This window comes from Cricetulus griseus, chromosome 4 (genome assembly GCF_003668045.3).
Source record: "Cricetulus griseus strain 17A/GY chromosome 4, alternate assembly CriGri-PICRH-1.0, whole genome shotgun sequence".
In the NCBI taxonomy this organism is placed as follows: Eukaryota; Metazoa; Chordata; class Mammalia; order Rodentia; family Cricetidae; genus Cricetulus; species Cricetulus griseus.
Window position 1 is genome coordinate 104,038,893 of NC_048597.1, and position 27,676 is coordinate 104,066,568.

The following is a 27,676-nucleotide window of genomic DNA, read 5'->3' on the forward strand; positions in this document are numbered from 1 at the left end:
ATTTATTCATTATGTGTACAGTGTTCTGCCAGCAATTTATCCCTGTAGGCCAGAAGAGGGTTCCAAATCTCATTACAGGTGGTTGTGAGCCACCATGTGGTTGTCAGGAATTGAACTCAGGACCTCTGAGCCATCTCTCCTGCCCACTGGTATTTTTTTTCCAATGGATTACTTTCTTGCTAAATGCAAACATTTCATACAAAGAGAATAGGAGCTCTATAAGCCACCCTTTTCTAATTTTGTATGTTTATATTTTTATATGGATGTTATGCCTGCATGTATGTCTATGCATGTGGGTGCAGTACTTGTGGAGGCCAGAAAAGGGCATCAGATCCCCTGGAACTTGAGTACACACTGTTGTGAGTCGCCATTGGGTGCTAGGAATTGAACTCAGGTCCTCTAGAAGGCAGCCATCATTTTTAACCATCTCTCATTCTTCATTTTTGTAGAATTTTGTCCTTCATCAGCTTTAATGTCCAGCCTACTAAAGAAGCTGGATTTACAGTAAATCACAGTTAATCCTGGAACCAAAAAAGATATGTGGCCGGGCGTTAGTGGCGCACGCCTTTAATCCCAGCACTCAGGAGGCAGAGGCAGGTGGATCTCTGTGAGTTCAAGACCAGCCTGGTCTCCAGAGAGAGAGTGCCAGGATAGGCTCCAAAGCTACACAGAGAAATCCTGTCTCAAAAAACCAAAAAAAAAAACCAAAAAAAAAAAAAAAGAAGAAAGAAAGAAAGAAAGAAAGAAAAGATATGTGAAATTCAAGGCTCAGCAATTAGGAGTACTAGCTGCTCTTACAGAGAACAGGGGCTTGGTTCCCAGCACCCACATGGTGACTCATAACCACCAGTAAAGCCACAGGATCCCATGCCCTCTTCTGGCCTCCAAAGGCATTGCATGCACATGGTGCATACACATACATGCAAGCAAACATTCATACATATGAAATTAAATAAGTCTTTAGAAAAAAAAAAAAAGCCAGGTGGTGGTGGTATACACCTTTAATCCCAGGGCCAGGAGGAAGAAGCAGGCAGATCTCTATGAGTTCTGGTCTACAGAGCAAGTTCCAGGACAGCCAGAAAAATAGGACATAGAAAAACCCCGTGCCAGAATTAAAAAATATACATGTGTGCATATTTGTAATAAACAAAGGACTTTTAAAAACACAGCAATCCCAGTGTGACCATCAGAAGCCACAGCATGCTAGAAGAGCCACTCATCACCTACTGTTTCAACTGGAGGCTTCCAGTTTGACTCGATCCCTGGCTTAGGTCTTGAGTAGCCATCTTCTGTATGTGCTTGCTTTGGCTGGTTCTGCTTCAGCTTTTGTGCCCATGATGTTATAGACTTACTATTTAAAAAGAGGAAAATAAGATTACTTTCTTTAAAAGCATTTAGTCAGCACAGTTGCTAGTGCTTCAGGGGGCAGTGTTTTGCTTTTCTACTAGTAAAAAGAGGCAGGTACAATGGTGCATATCTTGATTCCAGCACTCAGGAGGCAAAGGCAGCAGATCTCATAAGTCTGAGACCAGACTAGTGTATACAGCATGTTCTGGGATAGACAGGACTATATAGAGAAACCATGTCTTTAAAAAAAAAAAAAAAAAAAAAAGAATTATGTTTTACTGATTCTCCTAAATCTCTTTCTTATTTTAAAGATTTATTTATACTGGGGCTGGAAAGATGGCTTAGGGGTTAAGAGGACCTGGTTCAATTCCCAGAACCCACACGGCAGCATATACTATCTGTAACTCCAGCTCCAGGTGATCTGATAATCTCACAAAACACCAACACACGTAAAATTAAAAAGCAAAAACATATGTGTATGAATGTTCTGCCTAGATGTATGTATGTGTATTGCATGAATGTCTGGTGCCTGCAGGGGCAGAAGAGGACATTAGTACCCCACACTTGGAGTTACAGGTCATTGTGAGCCACTGTGGATGCTGGAAACCAGACTCAGGTCCTCTGTAACAGCAGCAAGCACTCTTAAACCACTGAGCATCTCTCCAACTGAAAATTTCATTTTCTTAAAGTGTTATTCATTCATTCATTCATTTATTGCATATGCACATAATGTATGCATGTCACAGTGTACACATACAGGTCAGAGAACAACTCTGTGAAATCAATTATCTCTTTCCACCATGGGTTCTGAGGATAGAACTCAGGTCATCAAACTTGCATGGCAAGCACCTTTATACAGAGCCATTCCACTGACCCTGATTCTCCTAACTCTCTTTCTTCCTTTTTTTTTTCTTTTTGAGACAGGGTCTCTCTATTATATATAGCCCTGGTTGTACTGGAACTTTCTATATAAACCAGGCTGGCCTCGAACTCACAGAGATATACCTGCTTCTGCTGGGATTAAAGGCATGTACCACCATGCCCAGCTCATAAAAAACATTTCAGATGTGTAAAACTGAAAACTTAGAGTAAACAACAAAATTTCCTAAGATTTGTTTTTTGTTTTGGGTTTTTTTTTTTCCTTTGGGATATTTCTGATTTTTGCTTTTTCTTTTCTTTTGGGGATGGTCCTGAATGTCCTAGAACTCACTCTAATATACCAGGCTGGCCTCCAACTCAGAGATCCTCCTGCCTCTGCCTCTCAAGCACCACCATACACAGCCTAAGTTTAAGAGTCTTTTTTAAAGGTTGATTTTGTGTATGGGTATTTTGCCTGCAAGCTATATATGTGCACTACATGTGTGTAGTGTGCCCAAGGGGGTCAGGAGAGGGTGTTAGATCAACTAGAACTGCAATTATAATTGTTAGCCACCATGTGTGTGCTGGGAACAGAACTCAGGTCCTGTAAAAGAGCAGCCAGAGCTCTTAACTACCAAGCCCTCTCTCCATCCCCACATTTAACTTTCTCTGTGGCTTTGGAGGCTCTCCTGAAACTAGCTCTTGTAGACCAGGCTGGTCTTGAACTCACAGAGATCCGCCTGCCTCTGCCTCCCGAGTGTTGGGATTAAAGTCGTGCGCCACCACCGCCCGGCCACATTTAACACTCTTAAATCACTGCACAGAGGAAGAGTCAGGAGTTGTTATACACTGGGCTTGTTGATTTCAGTTCTCCACATGCAACTCAAATGTTAGACTCAGGTTTTAATGATAAAACTGATTCGTATCCAAATACCTGTTATTCTACTGTGGACCAAACAAAAAGAAGTATTTACTACATTCTAAATGTCATTAATAAACAAGTAGAAGCCCCGTCAAGTTAGAGGAATTCGATTTACCTATTTGCTTTTCCACTGTATACTTCTGAAATCTTGTTTTCACCAAGAAAATTATGTTCAAATTCACCAGGAAAAGTGGAGACATCTTCCTTTAGAGATGCACAAAGCTCTTCAGGGGTCTGTGCAAAAAAGTTTATGGCTGCTGTATCACCCACAGGGGCATGTGTCTGCACCGCAGGGGCTGTGCGCTGCCCCTGGGAAGCTGCCTCAGGCTCCATGGGCTCCTTAGCCTTGTGGGTGTTCATCTCCAGGATGCAGAAGGTGCCGTAGCCACTACTCACTGAGCTGCTGTCCACATTGCAGTCTGGATGGAATGTGGATGAATCTGGCTGTGTCTTAGGCTCCTTGGACTCTGGGTAACTGAGAGCAGACTCATTTCTTTTGCTGTTTTCAGAAAAGAAGCCCATTTGGTTTTCTGAGGACGCCTGCTCCCTCACAGAGCTGCTGCTACAGGACGGCCGGGGAGCACTGCTGAGCTGCAGTCTCACTAACTTCCTTATCTCCTCCTGGATGCGCTGAGAACAGACAGGGGAAAGAAGTCCATTAAACATTTTTAATACTATTGCTCTAAATGTGATGTCTTATCTTCATGAATAAAATCAATGTGTGAGCTGCTTTGTCTGAAAATCTCACAAATAAACAGCATCAATGCTCAAGGCAACTCACCTGGATCTGCCTGTGGAACTGCTCCTGCTGGGCGACAACCTGCTCCTGGCATCGTCGCTCAACCACACTGAACAGCTGCAACCACCTGGCCTAAAAAATTACAAAGAATCTTTACTGAACATAACTTTAACCTAAGACATCACAAGAAAAATGCTCTAGTGAGAATCTTTGTCTGATTTTTCTAAGACAGGGTCTCTCACTCTGTAGCCCAGACTGGCCTGAAACCCACTATGTAGCCCAGTCTGGGCTCAACCTCACAGCAATCCACCTGCCTAGCCTCCTATGTTCTGGAATTACAGGCACAAAACCTGGAAAAAAAAAACTCTTTTTTTTCTTTTTTGGTTTTGTGAGACAGGGTTTCTCTGTGTAGCTTTGGAGCCTATCCTGGCACTCACTCAGTAGACCAGGCTGGCCTCAAACTCACAGAGCTCCGCCTGACTCTGCCTCCCTCCCGAGTGCTGGGATTAAAGGCATGCACCACCAATGCCCGGCTGAAAAAAACTCTTTTTAAATTATTATTTAGTGTGAAATTTACAGGCCAGTTTAAATAGCTCAAAATTTATATTTAGTGCAACACTACAAAGGCAGAGGCTAAGTATCTTTTTTAGGCTGGACAGTGGCGGCGCACACTTTTAATCCCAGCTCTCGAGAGGCAGAGGCAGGTGGATCTCTGTAAATTTGAGGCCAGTCTGTTCTACAAGAGCTAGTTCCAGGACAAAAAAAAAAAAAGTTTTTTTTTTTTTTAATGTAACTGAAATCTGGGTAAATCTGCAAGTCTTTTGTTTGTTTGTTATTCGAGACATGGTTTCTCTGTGGCTTTGGAGGCTGTCCTCCAAAGTTGTAGACCAGGGTGGTCTCAAACTCACAGAGATCCGCCTGCTTCTGCCTCCTTAGTGCTGGGATTAAAGGCGTGCGCCACCAACGCCCAGCCAATCTGAACATCTTATTTTTAATAATCTGTGCCTTATTTTCAGATGGAATCGTTTTTAATATTTTTTTTATTTTATGCACATGGTGTTTTGCCTGCACATATATCTGTGTGAAGGTGCCAACTTCCCTGGAGTTACAGACAGTTGTGAGCTGCCACGTGTGTGCTGGGAATTGATCCCAGGTCCTCTGGAAGAACAGCCAGTGAGTGCTCTTAGCCACTGAGCCATCTCCAGCTCTATTGTTAAGAATTTCTCATAGAAGGCAGTTCTTTCCTTCTACCATGTGGTGTCCATGGGGTGAACCCAGGTATTCAGGCCTGGAGACAAGCATCCTTAACTACTGAGCCATCTCACTGGCCCTTTTATTTCTGATTAATAAAATACTAGACAGAACCAGGTACAACAGCATATACCTATTGTCCCAGCACTCAGTAAGCTGGGGCAGGAGGGAGACTGGCTTAGACTATACGTGGAGACAAAAGACCTCCTAATAGTTGCACCTTGGCTGTGCATCTGTATATGTGTGTGTATGCACCCATACATGCGTGAACATGTATGGAAACCAGACAGAAATGAGCCTCAATTGTCATTCCTCAGGAGCTACCCACCTTGTTTTTTGAGACAGGATCTGAGACTTGCCAATGTTGAAAAGCTAGCTAGCCCAGGAGTCCCAGCTCTACCTCTAGAACATTAGGACTACAAGAGCCACTGCCCTCCCCAGCTTTTTCTGTGGACACTAGGAATCAAAGTCAGGTTTCCATGCTTATTTGGCAAGCACTTTGTTAACCAGGCCATCTCCCCAGCCTCTAGATTTGTCTGCAGTTCTTCATTCTTACCCCTCATAAAAGCTAACAATTTCCTTATGTACTGAAATGTACCCAGAAGAGTATCACATCCTAAAACAGAAATAGTAGAATACTTTTACTTTAACTAAAGTGTTCCAAACAGTGTGGAGCTCAAAGTGCAAGGAATGAAGAGCTAATTCCCCAGAGTCCCGTGGAACTGGCCTCAACTTCCCTTCAGAGCCATTAAGGTCATGATTCCTCCTGACTACCAAGAGCAGTAAGCACTTCCCTTAGAGACACAAAACAAGCCAGGGGCACACATTCTCCAGGATAAATCCCATCTTAAGTCTGGTAATTACCTGCTCAACAATAGACGGTATGCAAGTGACACACAGTATCATGAGGAGCCATTCTGAAAACCAGACTTGCTGTTTAAAACCTTCCAGGCTTTCCACCCTATCACTGTTTACTGCCTTGTACTGCTTGGCTGCTACACTCCTCCCAACGCCACACCACCTCTGTATCTCTTGTTCACCACACACCAGCCTCTTCCTGATCTTTGGGCATGTAGAAATGCCTTCCACCTCCCAGCTTTGGGAGCTCTCTGCCCAGCTCTTCATACACACTGCCGTCCTCCCAACCCACAACCCCAGAACATCTCCTTCCACCATCCCAAGCATTTCTCTCTTTCTTACCTTGTGCCTGTTTTATATTAGAAAAACAGTAACTATTTTTGTGCAGTTTTGTGCATATTGCCCCAAACAATTCATTTCAGAAATGAATCTGGTCCCTTGCTCAGAAGAGAACATTACTCTAATTTCAGTCATCAGAGTATCAATAGTACATTCCTTCTTTAGCTGCTCCCCTCACAGGGGGTCTATAAACTACAGAGACACCAGAGAACTTCACAGACATGCTATGAACACAGATGTAGCACGTACATAAGGTAATATTGTTTTGCTATAACAATTTCCATTTCCTTCATATCACAGGTAGGGAGGGGTGTATGTGAGTGTGTCCATGCACATTAGCAGGCATGCATGGCTGCAGACTGACCTTATTATTAGGTGAATAATAAGCAAGCACTCTGCTACCTATAGTTGAACTAACACAGATCTGCCTGCCTCTACCTCCCAAGTGCTGGGACTAAAGGCCTACAACACCACCTATACTAATTTTTAAAAGTTAGTACAAATGTTATTTTACCTGTAAATTTCACTTCAGAATAATATGAACTGCTTTACTTAAAAAAAAAAAAAAAACTGCTCTAGAGAGGCCTCCAGAGTGAGTGCTACAAACAAGTGTCTAGTGTACTACCTGGCAAAGAGACAATAAACTGTAAACATTTATTTTCATTCTATAACTGTTATTGTTGTATACATAATCCAAAGTGCTAAAATGCTAACAAGTTCTAGCTAAAGCAAACTAAGGATATTGTCACTCTGCCCACTCAGAATAAGGAAGATTTTGTGTTTAGCAAAGTAGATTAGTCCCTTTTGAGTGACAGGAATCAAAAGATCTTATTCCAGAAGGGACATGAAACCAGAAACTCGGGGAAAACCATCAGACTAAGGCTTACACAACACCTGACGTTTCTGTTCCCAAAACAGTACAACATTAGCGGTTTCTACTGTTCTCACACACTAGAAAGTATGTTAAATAAAACCAGGAAATTCTAGGGAAGTGACCAGAGAGTGAGTGCACTGCCCTTTCTGAAGAAGCAGCAGGAGGCTCTTCACTGAGTAGTCAACCTCACAGAATCAGGTGGGCATTCACAAAACACAGTAAAATAAAACGTTACATCAGTGAAGACACACAAGCAGAAACAGGCTTCTAAAACTCCAGCCCCCTCTCCTTCCTCCTCAGACATCCATTGACCCTGCACCAAGGTAAGCTGAGCCTGTAAATAAGAGCCCAGGCCAGGCTATGAGCCTGGAACCAATGCAGCCTGAAGAAGATCATCCACAGGGAAATCCAGGTGCAATCATTTTCTTACATCAATACATTACACCCACAAATACAGTCTGTCTCTGACATCAGGTGCTGATTCAAAGTATTAGAGTAACAATTTCTAATAAACACAAGTTGTCGGAAATAAACAGTGCTGTGGTAGTTGCTCTGGGTCTTTCTTACATGTTACTGGTCACAAGCAAATGAAAAGACAGACACACAGGAAAAACAGTTCATTAAACTTGTTTTCCTCCATGCCGGATTAGAACCCAGGGTTTCGTGCACGCTAAATATGCACCATGCCACTGAGCTACATCCCCAGACCAGGCCATCCTGTGTCATCCAACAGCATCATGCCACAAGGACATTTTATGGGTCTTCCTCATTAGCTCACAGTGATTGTTAGGTGGAAGAACATAAAAACCAAGTGAGAAAACTAATAAGTTGCCAACTCCGGTGGCTCAAACGCCAAATCCCAGCACTTGGAAGGGTAAGGCAGGAAGACTAACTACCATGAACTGAAGGCCAGGCTGGGTTACAGAACGAATTCAAGCATCCTAAGCTAGAGTGAGACCCTGCTTCAAACTACCACCACCTCCCAAAAACCTGAAAAGCTTATTTTTAGTATAAGTCCATTTTAAATGCAAATTCTTTAAAGTGACTACACTTGGGGTGGCTGCTACTGAATTCTTAAATCAGGAAATCTTTCCATTTTATAATCTAAAAATACAAGTTATGGTTCTAAAAATACAATTAATGTTAAACAAAATCTACAGCCCACAGTTTGATAATTATATTTGCATTTCTATAAAGCATTACAACCTCTTACGTAGTCTAAAAAGCAAAGAGGCCTGGCATGGTAGCACACACACCTTTAGTCCCAGCACTTAGGAGGCAGAGTCAGGCAAATCACTGAGACTAAAGCCAGCCTGGTCTACACAGTGAGTTCCAGGCCAGCCAGATCTACATAATGAGACCCTGTCTCCAAACAAACAAACAAAAAAAAACAATTAAGAAAAGGCCATCTTGAATATTATTTTCCAAAACAAACTTTGTAAGCATCCTCTTATGTGTCCGTCTAGACCAAGTTTGTTTCTGTGATTTTCCCTTTTTCCCCTGCTTGTTTACAGTGCTAGGTGAGCACACCACCACCAGCTTCCTTCCACACCAAGCTTCAACTCTGAGATGTTGATAAGAATTAAAGTTCCATCACAGTTGAACCAAAAAAATCAGTGCCATGAAAAGCAGACAGCTCAGCGCATCAGAAGAATGTGTTAGGCAACAGATAGAGAGGCCTTAATCTATCATCAGAGCATTCAATATACTGCAAGCAAAGTAGATTAAGATTTTTCAAAACTGGGACAACTTGAGGAGTCACTTAGAAGACTGTAATTAGTAACAATTGTAACAATCTAAGGGTGCTCGGGACAAAGACTTCAGTTCAAAGGGAATATTCAAATCTGCATCTACTGAGGCCACAATGTCCCCTGTCTCCTTCCTCTTGTTCCTTTGATATCAGTTCCTGGTTAATATGCTGGTCATTTGACTTTAGCCCTAAAGTTAAATATCATGCTTTTATAGACATAAATTTCTAAGAGCCCCATTTATATAATATTTAAATGGAATTCTTTTCAAGAACCCCCAAATAAAACAAAACAAGATACCTCACAGTTCTTCCAAAGTTCTGAGTCAGTCCAGCCACTGTTCTGCAGCTCTTGTGTTAAAGCGGTGAGGACTTCGACTGTGCCTTGAATGACAGGTGGCCCGGTCTTCCCTGAGAAAGAGGATACCCCATTTGTACTAAGGTGGGGACTACTTCTGTTGAAACATAAATAATTCAGATGGTTTTCTTCATTCAACCCAAGTGTTGAATAATTCAGCAGTTCAAAATCTACAGAGCGGTATACAACCACTGATACCTAATCCTCCTAATGGCACCTCCTTTGAAAAATCTGATCACAAAGGGAAGCCAACACAGGACAACAGCACTCACTCACTTCTTTATGAGCACCACAGAGATCTCCTCCAGCACTGAGGGAACTCCCCAAAGACCCAGCAGAAACTTCAGGGGGACGTCCCAGCTTCTCTGAATTATTCTAGAGAGTCATTTGGCCCACTTTAACAACAGCCCTCCATTGTGCACTAAGGAGTATCTCTCGCTGCCCAGAACAGTCAATCCTAGTAACTAGACCCTCAGATTTCATGTGATAAGCTTGTGCTGACCGCCAGATTGTCTTTAAATGAAAGTTCTGCCAAGTCAATTAGCAGCCAGTAGACAGGATTTATTGAGCCTGTGTGGTGTATAATGGAGCACTAATACTTTCCAGAAGACTTCCAATTGTGGAATGACTTCAGACTTGTTTATAAACTCCTTAAGCACAACTCAGGACATTTTTAGTTTTATTGTTTTTTTTTAACAAATTTTTGGGATTTTTAAAATAATTTAATTATTTTTATCTTATGTGTACTGGTGTTTTACCTACATATATGCCTTTATGAGGGTGTTGGATACCCTGGAACTAGAGTTACAGGCAGTTGTTAGCTACCATGTGGGGTGCTGGGAATTGGACCCAGGTCCTTCAGAAGAAGAGCCTGTGCTCTTAACCACTGAGCCATCTCTCCCCCAGTTTAGTGTAATTATTTTTTTCAGCCACATGTATGCTAGGCTGGCCTCAAATCCACTATGTAGGAGAGGATGACCTTGAACGGCTGTTCTTCCTGCCTTTTCCTCCCAAGTGCGGGAATTGGAGGCATGAGCCATGATTACTGATCTGTGCTGTGTAAGAAACGGAACCCACGGCTTGCTGCATGCCAGACAAGGATTCAACCAAAGGAGCTACATTCCCAGTCCCTGGACAATTTTATTTACTTACTGAGTAGACCTCTTTGTTTCACACACACACAACAAAAATGAAAATATTAAAATAATAAAGTTAGGACCAGAAAAAGAATCAGTAAAAATTCAAGAGCAAGAATATAGTAAACTCTAAAATATATGTTGTCCATAAGGACTTTACAGAGTTGCAATGATCTAGTTTCAACGTGGTGGTTTAAGTGCCAGTCACAAAGAAAAGGAATACAAGTTCAATGACAAACTTCATGAGAAAAGCAAAGGCAATTCAAGCATTAAAGGGAATTCCTTCTACAAGTAGATTTCAGAGGGACCACCAAATAAGACAAAAGGTAAAATGTGGACCAGAGTTGAGCTTTCAACGCAGAGCACTGCATCAGACATTTCTTCTGGGCCATTTCTCAGGCTTTTACATGTTTCTCTCTTACTACCTTATGCCATGTGATAACATACACTCTTAAAGCCACTTCAAATTCCTCACAAGAAAGGCACAAAATGAACAATTTTTAAAGCAGTTTATTTATAATACACAAATCTGTCAAAAAAATCTTTACATTTAAAGCTATCTGACTCTCTGGTGAGTGGTGGTGGTGCACACTTTGATCCCAGCACTTGGGAGTTCAGAGGCAGGCAGATCTCTATGAGTTCAAGGCCTGCCTGGTCCACAAAAGGAAGTCCCAGGACAGTCAGGATTATTACACTGAGAAACCCTGTCTCGAAAGAAGAAAAATAGTATCTAACAATTCTTACCTATTAGTACACAAGCTCAACCCAAGAGAATGGGGAGTACTTCTGATGTCAGAGTCTACAGAAGGTGAAATTTTTTGTAAAGTTTCCACCAAATCAAAATCCTCCATATTGTACAAAAATTGTTAAGCTCTGTCATCTGGAAACACTCTTGCTTCTCCTGAAGGAGACTGATTCCGAGTCCTCTTCAGCTGCTTCATCATCTACCAGCATCCTCAGCAGCTGACATTCAGAACTGTGAAGTCTGCTACACTTCCAAAGAGTCTGAAAATGAATGGGGAAAAACTACTGAAAAGGCCATTAAGTTTACCCACTATTTTCATGGCTTTGGAAACCTATCAAATTCATTTACATTAAGAACAGCAGCCCAGGGGCTGGAGAGATGGCTCATCAGTTAAGAGTACTGGCTGCTCTTCCAGAGGACTTGGGTTCAGTTCCCAACACCCACATGGCAGCTCACAACTTTCTGTAATTCCAGTTCCAGGGGATCTGACACCTGCACACCAATGCACATGAAATAAATTTAAATAAATTATTTAAAAAAAAAAACAGCAGCTGGATATGGTGGTGAAAGCCTTTAATCCCAGTACTTGGGAGGCAGAGGCAGGTGAATCTCTGTGAATTTGAGGCCAGCTTGGTTCTCAAGAACACAGCAAGTTCTACAACAGGCTCCAAAGCTACACAAAGAAATCCTTTCTGGAAAAAACAAACAAACAAAAAGAACAGCAATATTAGGGCTCGATGGCTAAGAGCATTTGCCAGGAAGCCCAACCCACATAAACTCAAGCTCCAGAACCCATGACGGAAAGTGGGAATGGACTCCTCTGTCCTTCATGTAGTACACAGAACACACACACACACACACACACACACACACACACACACACACACACAAATTAAATTTAACAAAATGTAAAAAGAATAGCAATAGTATTCACAATTGCCAGAGTGTAGAAACAACCCCAATGTCCCTTTGCAGACAAAGAAACATAGCAACATGGTACATCCATGTGATGGAATATACTAGTCCACAAGAGAGTTGTGCTACTATAGAGAAACTACAGAAAACATTAGGCTAAGTTTAAAAAACAACCATTAAAACAAACAAACAAACAAAAAAAGACCACTATTCAAGCTGGGGAGTGGGGACCAATGCCTTTAGTTCCAGCACTCAGGAGGCAGAGGCAGGTGGATCTCTGAGTTTGAGGCCAACCAGGTCTACAGAGTGAGTTCCAGGACAGACAGGGCTACACAGAGAAACCCTGTCTCTAAGAAAAAAACAAAAACAAAAACAAAAAAACACTATTCTATGACCTCATTTATACTTCTGTGTAGACACTTTTCATCTTGGGCTGATGAAAAGTTTTAGAATTAGCTTTTTTTTTCTCTGTAAAACCCATAAATCACGTTTTCAACAGGATGGAGCTTATGAATAGGAATCATATGTCTGTTTAAGGTAACTTGTAAGAATCACATGATCTCCCACAGGCAATATTTCAGAGCTTAATAATCAAGGTTCTAGGTGCACTCTATTATGTAATAAATGGAATACTTCCAGGCCTGGTTCACTTATTTAATAAGTCCTGTGTTGCAGAAGTCTTTGCTAACTTATGTAGTCACTTTAAATTGGTGCTTAAAGGCTATTTAACTGTTAAAAATGGCTGAATATACAATTCTCACTATAGAGCCTTTTTACTCTGCATAAATTAACTAAAATTACACTGAATCTGGATATACAAAGATAAAGTTGCTGTTATATGCCCAACCATATACCTCATCCTTCCAGAATCCATTGATTTAAAAAAGACGGGGGAAGAGAAGACAAGGGGGAAAAAAAAAAAAACAATCACATGCTGCTTATAAAATGAGAAGACTAGAGACCTCATCGGAAGAACTTTCTCATATTTCTGTTCCACCTAACTCTCACTTCCCAGGTCTTGAAGAACACAATCGGTTCGTTGAAGTTAAAGAAGCATTTCCTCCAGGACAGATACAGAGGCAAAGGATGACCAGACCTAACTAAATGGACTTGACTACTGGCCCATCACCAACGACAAATGGGACATTGAAAAAGTCAGGCGCAGCCTCTTCCATCTGGCAAAGAAAATACCTGGATTCAAATGGCCGCAAGTTCTCCACAGAGGTGGATCTACACAGCCCCATCTCTTCTCACAGGCCCCGTCCCCCACCCCGCCCCCACCTCCACCTCCACCTCCACTGAGGTAATCCTGATGCCGAAGATACAGACAGAAACACCTCTGGAAATTCAATGACACCTCTCCCGGCACGGGAAAGGGCGAGGAGAAAAGGGGAAATCTGCTGTGGACCTCAGAATAAGCTTGACAGAAAATGAATATAGGAACACACATTTTAAAATATGTAATTTCCAGAACCAAAAAACGATGGTTCTGTACTTCATCCTACAACCCTTTGGGGTCGGAGGCAGGAGTGATGGAGTAGCATTAACAATCTGAAAATTCACAGAGCTTCCTCTTTGCGGGGAGGCTGAAAAGGAACCAGTTCGAGTTGGTTTGCAGGCGTTGAAGCCAGACCCTAGTCGCTGGTAGCGGCTATCGGTTCAGGACCAGAGGCGAGAGCATACAAGGCAGCAGGGATGATGGAGAGTCACTCACTGCCACTGTGATTTCCAAAGGAAGCCGGGTACCACTACCCATGGGAAAGTGGGGAGGGGGGGAAGGAGGCACTCACGCCCCTTGCAAAGGCCGCTCTCCGATTGGGCCTCGCTGATGTCACTCAAGGGCACGAGTCTAGAAAAGGCGCACGCACCAGCAGACCCGCACACGCCGGCGGGATCCGGCAAGCTCACCCTAGCCTGTCAACGCACCCAAGGGGGTCCCCTCCGATGGGATCGTCTAGGACTCGATCCGCAGCCCTCGCGGCACGCAGCTCCCCAAAAGCCGCGACCGCTTACCTGGCCTCCTCGCCTCTGTCTGGTCAGGGTCGAGAAATTGGCCTCACGCGACCGTTAAACTCCAAGGAGCGTGCGCGCCCGGCGTCTCACCCGCGATTGGCCGCCCAGAAGAGGGCCGAGCCGCCGCAGACAGACGCCCCCCTTCTCCCTGACGCAGCCGTCGCCAAAGAGGGCAGGGCGACGCCGGAGGCGGGAGGGTGGGGCTTGAGGTCAAAACCTCTGCCGATTGGTTCTCTAGAAACTGCGGGAAAGACGCCTCGGTTTCTCACATGCGTAGTTGCTGAGAATGAGCCTCTGCCAGGCTAGGGAAGCCGCCGAAGTAGGACGCATGCGCAGACCTGGGGGAAAAAAAAAAAAAAGCCAAAAACGCAGACTGCGGTCCTTGGTCCTTCGTGGTTTAGATTGTTGGTGAATGTTTCCGGCTGGCGGCCGGTGCTAAGACAGGTAAGCGTCTGTAAGGCCAGGCTCGGATGAGGGTTGGTTACTACTGTCACAGGCCCTGGGATGAAACTTTGAAGCTGGAACTCCTGACCTACTTCCGACTTGCGGCACCTAACTTACTTGAGGTCGTTCTCGGCCTGACTCCTGAGCCAAATTGTCGGGACTCAGTTTACTCTAAATTTAGGGAGATCAGCTGTGGGTCTCTCCGAGCACTTCTCTAAAGAGGAGATAGTTCCAAGGAGGAACGAATCGATACTCATCTACTTATTCAGTGCATCAGGTCTTACCGCAAGTGCAGAACTAGGAGTAACAAGCATATCGTGGTGTCCCATGCAGGTGCTTGAGCACTGTCATTTAAGTGTGCAGGGTTGCTACTGCGAAGTCAGGACGCGGGAGATGTATTTGCCCTTGAAATGGCAAACCTACAAAGAAACATCCCATCTCATCCTCTCTTTAAAATCCCCACCACTCGTTTTTATTATTATTATTATTTTAGACAGTCTCACTATAATACCCTATCTGCCCTGGAACTCATTGTAGATCAGGCTGGCCTTGAACTCACTGAAATCCACTTGCTTCTGTCCCCAGGGGCTGGGATTAAAGGCCTATGGTTTTCAAGCCTGACCATACAGATATTTTTCAACTGAAATTTAGTAGCGATCCCAAACTTACGGGTATATGACAGATCTAAAGCTTAAATAGATCAAAACTTCCATAATTTCATCCACCCATCATTATAATGCCCACATACCAAACCAAAATCGGATTTTTTAAGTGCACAGATGTTTTCAGTGACCTCATATTTCAAAATGTTTTCTCACTTAGTTAACTCAGATTTAATCTATTTGACTAATAATTAAAAACTCTGTAATCCTGCATTTAAATAAATGAGAATCATGAATTCCTCAAACAACTTCAGTCAGAGAAAGCTGTGTTCCTCCTACAGGTGAATATTAAATCCAAAGGCGGCAGCTACAACTAGCTACTAACCATACAGAAGTCATGGCCACAAAACCAGAAATGCTCTATAAGTTTGGGAGAGGTTTTTGTTGTTGTAATGTTTTCATAGTATCATTTTGAGTAGTATCATTTTTGTTGAGTTCTGTTTTGGTTTTTGAAAGAAGGTCTCTCTTATATCCCTGACTAACCAGACACTCAGTCTTGTAACCAAGGCCAGCCTTGATCAATTGATCTTCCGGCCTTTACCTCACAGATGTTGGGTTGACCAATCGTCGTGCCCCACCACAGCTTCAGTATTTTATTTTTACATAATTTTTAGAGAATCCCTTTTTAATTTGTTGATGTGTTATGTCAGATGTTCAGGAACTAAACTGTTGTTATTTTGTTCATTGACACAGGTATGGTTGTCCATGGCATGTTTCTTACCTTAGGTTAAACTTTTTGGTGAAGTCTCATTCATTCATTCGTTCGTTCTTTTGCTGGCCTAGAACTCCTGGCACTCTGGTGCTGGAACTAGCTCTCCCTCTTGTTGTATGGTGTGACTTGCTTCAGGGTGTTACTTTGTGTCATTGATGTTTTAAAGGAAACAGTTTGTCTGGGAAGGGGGCATCCTTCACAGCAAAAAAATAACAAGCAATAAAACCAAATCCAGCTTACCTAGTAAACACGGAAAATTGTCAGGTTTAATTTGTGTTTTGTTTCATGTTTGTGGTGCTAAAACTCCACAGCTAAGCAGTTATTTTGCCATACGGTTGTATTTCCAACACTGTTTTTAAACTTTTTTTTTATGGTTTTTTTCTACTACAGTCCATACTTCCTAAGGTTGTTTCAGCCATGCTTGGTTCAGTCAAGGCAGCTGGGTCTGTCAGTGTGAACCTGCTGAGAAGTCAGGCTGTAATTTTGGCATCATAATGATCTCCTTGGCGCCTGATTTCATAGACCAGAATTATGATCTGAGCAAATAGCACCTCTTTGGTATTCTCATGGTACCAAGTATCTTTTGTTTGTTTTGTTTTGTTTTTTGTTGTTGTTGTTGTTTTTTGAAACAGGGTTTCTCTGTGTAGTTCTGGCTGTCCTGGAACTCTATAGACCAGAGATCCGCCTGCCTCTGCCTCCCAAGTGCTAGGATTAAGGTGTGCACCACCACTGCCCGGCTCCAGGTATCAATCCAAATCATTTTCAGGTCACTCTTCTAGATTCCTTTTCACTTTTAGCTTTAAAATACCCATGAAATAGTTGTTTTTCGGGCTGGCCTTATGTCATCAGACACGACTTAGGTAGTTGTGTGTCAAAAATTCCTCAGTTGTACAATTTAGGGGATGGCATGCTACCACCTAACATGCATTAAAAGTTGTATGTCTACCCCGGCCCCAACTGGTCTTCTTGTTACCAAATCAAGCAGTTTTTTACTAAGGCGCCTGTTAGGCTTAAACAGCACAAAGGATGTGTGAATGATGTCAAGATGAAAGAGCTGGGCCGGATGTTGGTGGCACACGCCTTTAATCCCAGCCCTGGGGAGGCAGAGGCAGGCAGATCTCTGTGAGTTCGAGGCCAGCCTGGTCTCCAGAGCGAGTGCCAGGATAGGCTCCAAAGCTCCACAGAGAAACCCTGTCTCAAAAAACCAAAAAAAAAAAAAAAAAAAGTTTTATGTCTGTGGCAACATACATGGCTTTGTCCTCACCCTATATGGTAAGAACTTCCTTTTCCACATGAGGAAATATGACCGTGGTTGTAGAGTAAATAAATCACAGCTCTAGATATGAGTACTACAGAGGTCACACTTACCCTTCATGGTAGCACAGACCTGTAATCCCAGAATCTGGGATGCTGAAGCAACAGGGTCATGAGATTAAAGATAGCCTGGGCTAGCCAGGCGTTGGTGGCGCATACCTCTAATCCCAGCCCTGGGGAGGCAGAGGCAGGCAGATCTCTGTGAGTTCAAGACCAGCCTGGTCTACAAGAGCTAGTTCCAGGACAGCCTCCAAAGCCACAGAGAAATCCTGCCTCAAACCCCCCCCCCAAAAAAAGGACTAGGCATAATCCTCCATGCATTGAAAGTTTCTACTATAAAAAAATGAGTAGGAGCTGGGCGTTGGTGGCGCACTCCTTTAATCCCAGCACTTGGGAGGCAGAGGCAGGCGGATCCTTGTGAGTTCGAGACCAGCCTGGTCTACAAGAGCTAGTTCCAGGACAGCCTCCAAAGCCACAGAGAAACCCTGTCTCAAAAAAAAAGAAAAAAAAAAAAAAAAAAAGCAGGGTTGTGTATCCTGGGTGGACTTCAAACTTGCTGTCAAACTGAGGACGGCCCTGACTGTGTGCTCCTCCTGCTTCCACCTCTCTAGTGAGGGTTTATAAACATGGACCACCAAGCCTGGTGTATGCTGTGCTGGGGATAGATCCAGAGCCTCATGACGTAGCAGCAAAATAATTTTATGGTTGAGGGTTACTACAACATGAGGAACTGTATTAAGGGGTTGCAGCATTAGGAGGTTGGGAACCACTGATCTCGAGGACCTCCTTGCCCTCCCATCACACTCCTTTATCTCCATCATTGCCATCATGATTCCAAGCCTCTCATTAAATAGTCTTGCCATCCTTAGTGTCAGGATGTAGGCAAAACTGCTCAAAGACCACTCAAAGTGTGGTCCCTGCACCAATAATAACAGCCTTACCTAGGGGCTAGTTACAAAAAAAATCTGCCAGCCGTAGGGCATACATCTTTAAATTCCAGTACTCAGAGGCAGAGTCAGGTCTCGGTGTTCTTTGAGTTCAAGGCCAGCCTGGGACTTACATAGAAAGGGCCTGTTTCAAAAACAATAACAAAAAGCAGAGATTCAGGTGCAAGCATCAGACTTAAGATTCTGGGTGTGCGGTGTACTTGCTGAGGGATGACCAGACCTGCCGAGAGTGTCTCTCCTAAACTGCCCTCTGGAGGTCTCTCCATATGGGTTCTCTCTGCTTAGTTTTAATAAAGTTTCTACAAGGCTGATGCACCATGAAAGTTGTGGCTAGGGAAAACTGTACTCAGTACCTTTAAAGAAACACTAAGCAGTACATTTTTAAAGAAACAATTCTAGACAGAGACACCTGGGCTTTCCTAAAATGAGATTAAAATCAAATTCCCTTACCTGATCTAGGTGTAATAACAAGAAGTAAAAAGTTCTAAGCCACTGAATTTTGGGTTAAAACCTCTCACTGTCGGAGTCCTAACTTAGTCAAATGTAGAGAATAAGTCTGCTGGAGTTAACCATTAAACAAAGCAGTCAGTCACTGAATGCTGGACCACCCTCTTTTTGTTTTTTGTTTTTTGTTTGAGACAGGGTTTCTCGGTAGCTATGGAGCCAGTCCTGGAACTCTGTAGACCAAGCTGACCTTGAATTTAGAGATCTGCCTGACACTGCCTCCCGAGTACTGGGATTTAAGGCGTGTGCTACCACCACCCAGTTGGGAAAATTATTGAACTCAAACAAAATTATCCGTCTTGGGTTGTTTTCATTACATGTCGGGGGCGGGGCCCACACATACATTTTGTAAAAGTCATTATGTGGGTTCCAGTAATGAATATAGGTCTTCAGACTTAGTGGCAAACTCCTTTACATCTTTACATGCCAAGCCAGATCACTAGTCCTATTGTTGATTTTAATTATCTGCAACTTTACTTAGTTATCACAATGCTGGGAAATAAAACCCAGGGCCAGGCCAAGCAAGCGTAACTCTCTACCACTGCACAGTACTCCCAGCTCAACTCTTCATGTTTCTCAAGAGACATAAAAACAGCCCTCTGCCCCATCCACAGCACTGGGGCTGCTGGAACACAGCATGGCCTCTTGCATCTCATTTGACCCTGGGATGGCTCTGTCCCAGGCCTTGATGCAGTTGAGCAGGCCATCCCTGCAGCTGCATCCTCCCAGATTGGGGTGATTCGGGAAGCTGGAGGAAACAATGTTTGTGAACCAGGAATGGTAACAAGAGGCATAAACTGATTGCAAGTTCCAAATCCTGACAGGGGTGCAGTGGGTCATCTGGGGCCTACCTCTGTCACAGCCTGGGCTATAGCATTGCTTGTATTCATACACATCTTCACATCTTTGTGATGGGCAAACTGCTGATGCTCCTTGAGACCTTTGCCTAATGCTTAGTAGATATTTAACTGGATTTTCCATAGGACAAATTCACACTCCCTTTTGGAAGGTCTGGCAGACCTATTCTCTCTACATTAGACTGAGTCAAAACTCAGACAATGATAGGCTTTAACCTAACTTCATCTGCTCATGAATAACTGGTCATTATCAAAGAAAAAGGAAGGCCAGGGAAGTGAGGTACAGAGAGCCAGCCCTAAATTAAAGCCTGCATTCCCAGAAAGGAATTAGGGCAGAGCTGCCGGCTGCTGGTTTCCTCTTACTAGCACTTTTTGTCCTTTTTGTGATTTTCTCTTGTATTTTTTAAATGTCACAATGAGCTAGAATTTGAGACGTTTTTGTACCCAAAGACTCCAGGTTGCACTGTGGTATCACAAAACCTGAAATCCAGTCTGTATTCTTCTCTAGGCTTTGGGGAAGCAGAGCCATGGGTGTGTTTGTCATTTTTAGCAGTCACTGGAGTAGGTCCAAAGCTCCAGGAGATGCTAGAAGTGTCTAGCATTGTCTGATTGGCTGCTGGAATTAGCCATTAAACAAAGCAGTCAGTCATTGAACACTGGGGACCTCCTTGAACTCAGTTGGGTGGGAGCTCTTCCAGGGTGTCTGTCGGCTCTGAACTAAAACAGAAGGGCAGAGACTGAGCTGGTGGCTGTGACAGCTGCTGATGAAAGCACTGTCCCTGCTGTCCTTTGTCTGGGAGTCTGGCCTGTGCCAGACTCGCTTCCTGTCTTTGTCACGGCACTGTATTATCACTGCTCTGTCCGGTCTGCTCACTAACTGGCGGAAGAGACACTCAAAAGGGACCCTGGGCTCATATTCCTGGGACCAAGTCCTCAGGGACTTGGAGCCTTTTGCTACACAAAGGAATTCTGTACATAGAATGCAGAAATAAGAAAAGGGCCATTTTGGACATTAACTTAGCCCCAGTTTATAGTGTCTGGGTTCATCACATTTTCTTTTGTGTTTATTTGGGGTTGTTTTGTTTTGAATTATATTTTATTTTGTCAGAGAAGAGGTGCTTGCCACAACACATATCTGGGGGTCAGAGGACAAGTTTAAGGGGCTGGTTCTCTCATCTTGTGGGTTCCTCAGATAGAAACTAGGCCATCAGGTTTGGTGACAAAGTGTCTTTACCCACTGAGTCAGCCATCTTAACTACTGTTGACTGTTGTTCTATGGAGACAGAAATCTTCTGACTCCTGACCTGGTCCTTTTGCTTCTGCCTCCCAAATTCTGGGAGTACATGTATGGGACCACCACATCTTGATCACTTACCATTTTTCCCTTTTTTCACTTATGTTTTCCTTTATATTCTTATTTATTTACTTATTTATTTTGAGGCAGGGTTTCTGTGTAGATCAGGCTGGCCTTGAACTCACAGGGATCCACCTGCCTCTCTGCCTCACAAATGTTGAGATTAAAGATGTGCACAGCCACCACCACCACACAGCTCACTTAAGGATATTCTTAAGGATAATTCTAAAATATTTCACACTCATTGAACAAAACCAGTATTTTTATTAGTACTTAACGAAAAAATGTGTCTGTGTATTCCACAGTGCTCATGTAGAAGACAGTAACTTTTAGGAATTAGTTCCTACCAAGAGTCCCAGGACCAAACTCACGTCATCACACTTGGTTTTATTTATTGGGTATAGGTGTGTGTGTGTGTGTGTGTGTGTGTGTGTGTGTGTGTGTGTGTATGTGTGTGCGCACCCCGTGTATGTGTGTGCGCACCCCGTGTATGTGCAATGCCATCAGAGGCCAGAAGAGCACATTGGATCCCCTGGAACTGGAGTTATAAGGAGCGATCCAGTGTGGGTACTGGGAACTGAACTCATGTCCTCTGTAGGAAGAATATGCACTCTTAACACTGAGCCATTTCTCCATCCTCCTCCCCCGCAAAGGTAGTTTTAAAACACCATTTTCATTTGATACACACCTTCCACAAGAGCACCTTCCACTGTTGTCTTTACTATCACCATCAGTATGTCAGGACACATTGAATGGCACAAAAAGAAGACATGGGTTTTAAACCATACTGTCGTAAACTTGAAAGCAAGTAGCAAGACTTGAGAAGAACGTATGTATTAGTTCATCGTATTCATTTCCCATAGAAAGAGGTTCAGAGATGCCCAGCATCATTGCAGTTGCCAACTCTTCTGGCTACTCAGGAGCTTTTGTTTAAAACAATAGGAAACTCAGGCATTTAGTCCTAGGTCTACAGAATGCCAGGCCAGCTAGGGCTGCATAATGAAAATAAGGAAGGACAGATGGAACGGAGAGGAGGGAGAGAGGGAAGTGGAGGCAGGAGGGTGAGACTGGACTGGTCGAGTCCTGTAAAAAAAAAAAAAAACCAGGGGCTTGAGAGATGGCTCAGTTAAGAACATTTTCTGTTCTTACAGAAGATCTGGGGTGACTCACAACTGTCTGTCACCTCAGTATCAGGGGATCAGCCTCTGTGGCACCAGACATGCCCATGATGCAAATACATACATGAAGGCAAAACACCAAATACAGAAAATTTTAAAAGGGCATGGTGGTGCACTCTTTAATCCCAACACTTGGGAGGCAGAAACAGACAAATCTCTGTGATTTGAGGCCAGTCTGGTCTATACAGCAAGTTCCAGGACAGCCAGAGCTACATAATAGAGATCCTGTCTCAACAACGATGAAGATGAAGTAAGTTTTAAAAACCTAAATAATAAGTTTAAAAAACTAACAAGCTGGCCGGGCATTGGAGGGTCACACATTTAATCCCAGCACTCCGGAGGCAGAGGCAGGCAGATCTCTGAGTTCGAGGCCAGCCTGGTCTACAGAGTGAGTTCCAAGACAACCTCCAAAGCAATACAGAGAAAACCTGTCTCGATAAACAAACAAACAAAAAATTAACCATCTGGCAGTGGTGGCAACATCTGTAATCCCAGCACTGGAGAGGCAGAGGAAGGTGGATCTCTCGAGTTCCAGCCAGCCTGGTTTACACAGCAAATTCCAGGACAGCCTGGACTACAAAGAAACCCTGTCTCAAAAACCCAAAATAAACAAAATGAAAAATAAAGCACCTCTTACAGTGTGCCTTCATCAAAGGTCTGCCCCAGTACTCACCTGTTAAACACAGCAGATATCAGCAGTCACGGGTGACAATGGATTAGGGGTAATAAGCAAGTTGAACGAAAACCTGAGTAGTTCTGTCTCAGAAGCTGATAGCTCCTCCCTATGTCACAGACCAACTGCCAGGACTCTGTCACCTGGTTTCTGCTGCTGTTGAGAGCCTCGGGAGCAGTGTGAAACTAGCACCCCCATGCTTAGTTCCTGCACACCCTTAGCAGTCCACAACTAAGCTGTGGTTCTGTGATTACCTGGCTGCCAAGCGGGTCCCCAAGATACAGTCCTGAGCCCCAGAAGTCATGACAGAGCCATCCATCCCGAGAATACTTTTCTCTCTGACCTTTTCTCTGAAATGTGAGCTGGATGGAGAAAAGCAAGCTCACCAACTTCCCAGTTGATGAGTCAGACCTGCTTGTGATGTGACTCTTTCACAAGGAGTCCTATCAGACCATGTTCACCTTTGACCCCTTGAAAACCTCAGAAGCCTGTGGGATAACCATGTCCTTGTAGCTACAATTCCCTGCCCAACTCTTGTGCCAGCTAAGCGATTACAGTGCTATGCTGGATCTTGAGTCATCAGTTAAATCTTTTTAGATTTTGAGACTGGGTCTTATAACCTAGGGTAGTCTCAAATTCCTGGCAGTCCTCCTTCCTCAGCCTCCTGAGTGCTAGGATTACAGCATGGGTGACCACACCCAGCTTCATTTAAATATTTCATTGTTTAACAGCAAAGACTTCTGAACCTGGGGGTGTAGCTTATTAAGAGTGGATTGAAAAAAAAAAAAAAAATGCCGGGCGGTGGTGGCACATGCCTTTAATCCCAGCACTCGGGAGGCAGAGGCAGACGGATCTCTGTGAGTTCCAGACCAGCCTGGTCTACAAGTCTACAAGAGCTAGTTCCAGGACAGCCTCCAAAGCCACAGAGAAACCCTGTCTCAAAAAACAAAACAAAACAAAAAAACTAAAGTCATGCAGTCTTGAGTGTCTTCTCTGGCTAGCTCATGGGTCCAGCTCTTTGATCTCGCCACCCCACCCCCCCACCCCCCCACCCCCGCTTTTTGTTTTGTTTTGCTTTGTTTTTGAAACAGGGTTTCTCTGTGTAGCTTTGTTGACCAGGCCGGCTTTGAACTCACAGAGATCCATCCGCCTGCCTCTGCCTCCCGAGTGCTAGGATTAAAGGCGTGTGCCACCAACACCCAGCCCAGCTCTTTCATCTTGACATCATTCACACATCCTTTGTGCTGTTTAAGCCTAACAGGCTCCTTAGTAAAAACTGCTTGATTTTGTAACAAGACGACCAGTTGGGGTCGGGTGTTGGTGGCGCATGCCTTTAATCCCAGCACTCGGGAGGCAGAGGCAGGCGGATCTCTGTGAGTTTGAGGCCAGCCTGGTCTCCAGAGCGAGTGCCAGAATAGGCTCCAAAGCTACACAGAGAAACCCTGTCTCAAAAAACAAACAAACAAACAAAAAGACCAGTTGGATTGTATTGTTGGCAGTGCATCCCAGGGAACAGATGTTCCCATTCAAATCCATGAAACTGCCAGCATTACAAACCAACAGTCAGGGCACTGATTGATAGTGAAGTTTACTGTGTCAGACTTTAAGCTCAGCTATAAAATAGACTGATGCTGTCATCCTTGCACAAATATAGATTTACATTTAAATATTGTCCCCTGACTCAGGTTCTAATTCTTCCTCAGAATGCTCTTTAGTGTGCCTGCTCCTTTAATGTCACACTCAATACCTCTTTCTTAAGGGGATAGCACCTCTGGGTGCTCTGAAGGTTATTTTTGGTGTGTTTTAAGAAAATGTGCAGTGGCCATACCACCCTAAATACACTGATCTCAGACGCTAAACAGGATCAGTCCTGGTCAGTACTTGGATGGGAATACCCCGTGTTGTAGGCTTAAAAAAGGAAGAAAGGAAGTATGTATTAGCTGGTAGAACATGGTCAGAACTCTGGGCAACTCCAGTCCAGAGAGATGTGCCTTCCCGGTCACCTGTCTTTGCTTGTCCCCTACATGCCCTGGGCATGGACTGTCCCTGAGATTGTATAAGAAGCTGTTTGAAGTCTGTCATCTTGAGAGCAAAGTAAAAAGATGGCCTCATTCTCTCTCCATCCCAGGTTCTGCCACAGCGAGCTGTGTCCTTGATGAGCACCTGGGCTTTGCTCCGTTTTCCTGCACCACTGATCAGGATATGCTCAGGGAACTGGGTATTTGGGCTTCAGAAGCCAGCACTGCTCTTCCCAGGAATGGCTGCTGCTGTGGTACAGGTGGCAGGCAGGAAGGACTATCCTGCTCTGCTTCCCCTGCACGAGAGTGAGCTTGAAGAACAGTTTGTGAAAGGACATGGTCCAGGGGGCCAGGCCACCAACAAAACCAACAACTGTGTAGTGCTCAAACATGTGCCCTCCGGCATTGTGGTCAAGGTAGACAGTGGAGGGTCGGGTAGATGAGAGGAGTCCAGGTCTGCAGCCACATCAAGTTTGACTGAAAGGCATGCACTGACACACTGCAAACCCAGTAGTCAGGGTACTGCAGGTGTACCCAAGCCCTGAGCTGTCCCTCTGGAAATGACCCTCCTGCCCAGACTCAGAAGCCTGGTGCCAGAATCTTATGGAGCCGGGGCTTTGCTGCTGTCCTTGAATTTGGCTGTGTGTCACCATGAAAGGATGCTATAAGGCAGATCTGCTGAAGCCTGCTGCTCCCAAAGCCACCCCTGGCCAACAGCATGGAACTGATGGATTGTGCTTTGGGTTAGCTCAGTCCTCAGTTGGTAGGATATCTCCTCCAGGTCCCTCTGCCCTGCTTTGTCATATGTCTCTTACACATGTCCTTCCTAGGAGAGAACAAGGTGGGGCGGAAGCAGGGCACAGCTACTAGTGTCTTCCTTAAAGAAGGCTGTCTCTGGCCAAGGTCTGCACCAGCTCCCAACAAACGGCATATGTAGGAAGTGGCCAAGTGATTTTTAGCTCGGAGTGCTAGCAGACCTACTGCCTCTGAAATAAGAGCCAGACCAGTAGAGCTGCCAGCCAAGTGTACATCAATAGAGGGCCCCAGAGCAGCACACATCGCCTTGAAGGAGCCAGAAGGCAGAGCACACATTTTCCCAGATACAACCAACCTAACAGCAGATACTTCACACGACTAGGGGCACTCTGTTATGTTAACTCTTTGAGTCCTGGAAACATGTGCTTACTGCCCGAAGCAGACAAGGAACTTGCCCAGAGTCCTTCAAAAGGGAAGTCCAGTAGCAGCTTTATGGCCAGGCCAGTTTCTTGAGCCAAGAAGACATAACTTAAAACCCTCAGTTTCTTTCTTTTCCTCCTTGAGAACCTCACTTATAACAAAATTCCAAAAGCATTATTTGTTGTTGAACTTGTTTTGGAAATCTCTCCCTCAAGCCACAGTATTTCCTCTGCCCACCAACTTCACTAGGCCCTGGCTGCCATCAGTTTCCCATACTGAATGTTGTGGTAAGCTATTAATAAAGATGCACCCTTGTCCTCTAGATGGATCTACACTTGTGAACGGCATATAAATTTTGCAGGGTTGCTCCCTGGCCAGTCAGTGCTTCTAGAATTTCTTGGAAACTGCTTAAATTAGTTGAAAGCTGTTGTGGGGCTGGAAAGACTGTCCAGTGGTTAAGAGCACTGGCTGCTCTTCCAGAAGACCCAGGTTTGATTCCCAGCACCCACATGGCTGACTCAAAGGGGTTCCTGCCTTTGCTCTCCTGGCCTTTCCCTCTGGGATGGGAAAGATGGGTGGACTGAGGGAGTAGGGCTTCTGGGGTCCTGCCTATCTCACACCCATGGTTTCACATTCCTGCCTATGATCTCTTGCAGTGCCACCAAACACGATCTGTGGATCAAAACAGAAAGATAGCTCGGAAAATCCTCCAGGAGAAAGTGGATGTTTTCTACAATGGTGAAAACAGCCCTGTCCACAAAGAGAAGCTTGAGGGTGAGAGGAGAAAACGAGAAAGAAAGAAGAGAGCAAAGGAGACACTTGAAAAAAAGAAGTTGTTGAAAGAACTATGGGAAGCAAGTCAAAACATCCCTGAGAAAAGGAGCAATGCTGATGGTGTGCCCGGGGGCTCCCGGGAATAATGTGGTAATACTCGGCACATCCTGGAAGTAGGCATGGTGGTGTATGCTGCAGTCCTGGCACTTGGGAAGGCTCATGCTTGGGTAGAGCATTTGTCCCAGAAGAATCCACGTAAGGGTGGAGGATCAGAACTGATTCCACAAAGTAGTCCTCTGACCTCCTGACATATGCTGTGACATGTATGCCCACACTTGTCACACACAGAAATAAGCAATGAAGGTTAAGATACAAACAATTTGAAAAAGTATCATTATTAGCTAAGCCCACCTTTATGGCAAGTTGAATCAAACATTAGCATTTACTAGTATCCTGTCAACTCCAGGGCCACTGCTGAGCTGCCTTAATATATTATTTGAGTTTTTGGTAAAGAGAAAATGTCGGTGAAATGTTACTAAGATATCTGCTGTGCTTACTAGTTTTAACACTCAACTTCACACAGACAACCTAGAACACAGGGAAGTGTCTTAGTGAGAAATTACAAGGATGTCTGTGGGAATTGTCTTTATTGTTAATTGAAGTTGGAGCCCCCCCCACCCCCATTGTGGGCAGCATCATTCCCTAAGCAGAAACCCAGAACAATACAAGCTAAGAAAGAGCAACACCGCTTTCATTCCCTCAACTGTGAATGTGACATGACAATGCTTGAAGGTCCTGCCTTGACTTCCCTAAAATGAACTGTAAAACTTGAAAGAGCAAGCTAAATAAATGCCTTTCATAAGTTTTTTTTTTTTTTTTTTTATCATTTTTGTTGTTTTGTTTTTTAAGACAGGGTTTCTCTGTGTAACAGCCCTGACTGTCCTGGAACTCACTTTGTAGA

General features: G+C 44.1%; 2 protein-coding genes across 8 annotated transcripts in view; one reads left to right on the forward strand and one right to left on the reverse strand.

Annotated features, from left to right (window-relative positions):
* Mphosph9 (M-phase phosphoprotein 9) overlaps positions 1-14,259 on the reverse strand; it is a 68,560-nt gene extending 54,301 nt beyond the window's left edge. For 2 of the 7 annotated variants that reach the window (XM_027413938.2, XM_027413939.2), the window contains exons 1-6: positions 14,103-14,259; positions 11,174-11,434; positions 9,237-9,390; positions 3,909-3,998; positions 3,243-3,757; positions 1,228-1,351 (exon numbers count right to left, since the gene is read on the reverse strand). In XM_027413938.2, the coding sequence (XP_027269739.1) occupies positions 1,228-1,351; positions 3,243-3,757; positions 3,909-3,998; positions 9,237-9,390; positions 11,174-11,280 (990 nt within the window). In that variant the 5' untranslated portion in view covers positions 11,281-11,434; positions 14,103-14,259. Of the gene's footprint in view, positions 1-1,227; positions 1,352-3,242; positions 3,758-3,908; positions 3,999-9,236; positions 9,391-11,173; positions 11,435-14,015 lie in introns of those variants that run through there. The other 5 variants (XM_027413937.2, XM_027413934.2, XM_027413935.2 and 2 more) reach the window with 4 other exon arrangements.
* A 94-nt stretch (positions 14,260-14,353) lies between these two features.
* On the forward strand, positions 14,354-27,582 carry CUNH12orf65 (chromosome unknown C12orf65 homolog). The gene is made up of 3 exons (XM_027413947.2): positions 14,354-14,546; positions 24,876-25,181; positions 26,598-27,582. Exons 2-3 carry the CDS (start codon positions 24,903-24,905, stop codon positions 26,859-26,861), a joined length of 543 nt encoding a protein of 180 aa, XP_027269748.1. The 5' UTR covers positions 14,354-14,546; positions 24,876-24,902; the 3' UTR covers positions 26,862-27,582.
* The last annotated feature ends 94 nt before the right edge of the window (positions 27,583-27,676 follow it).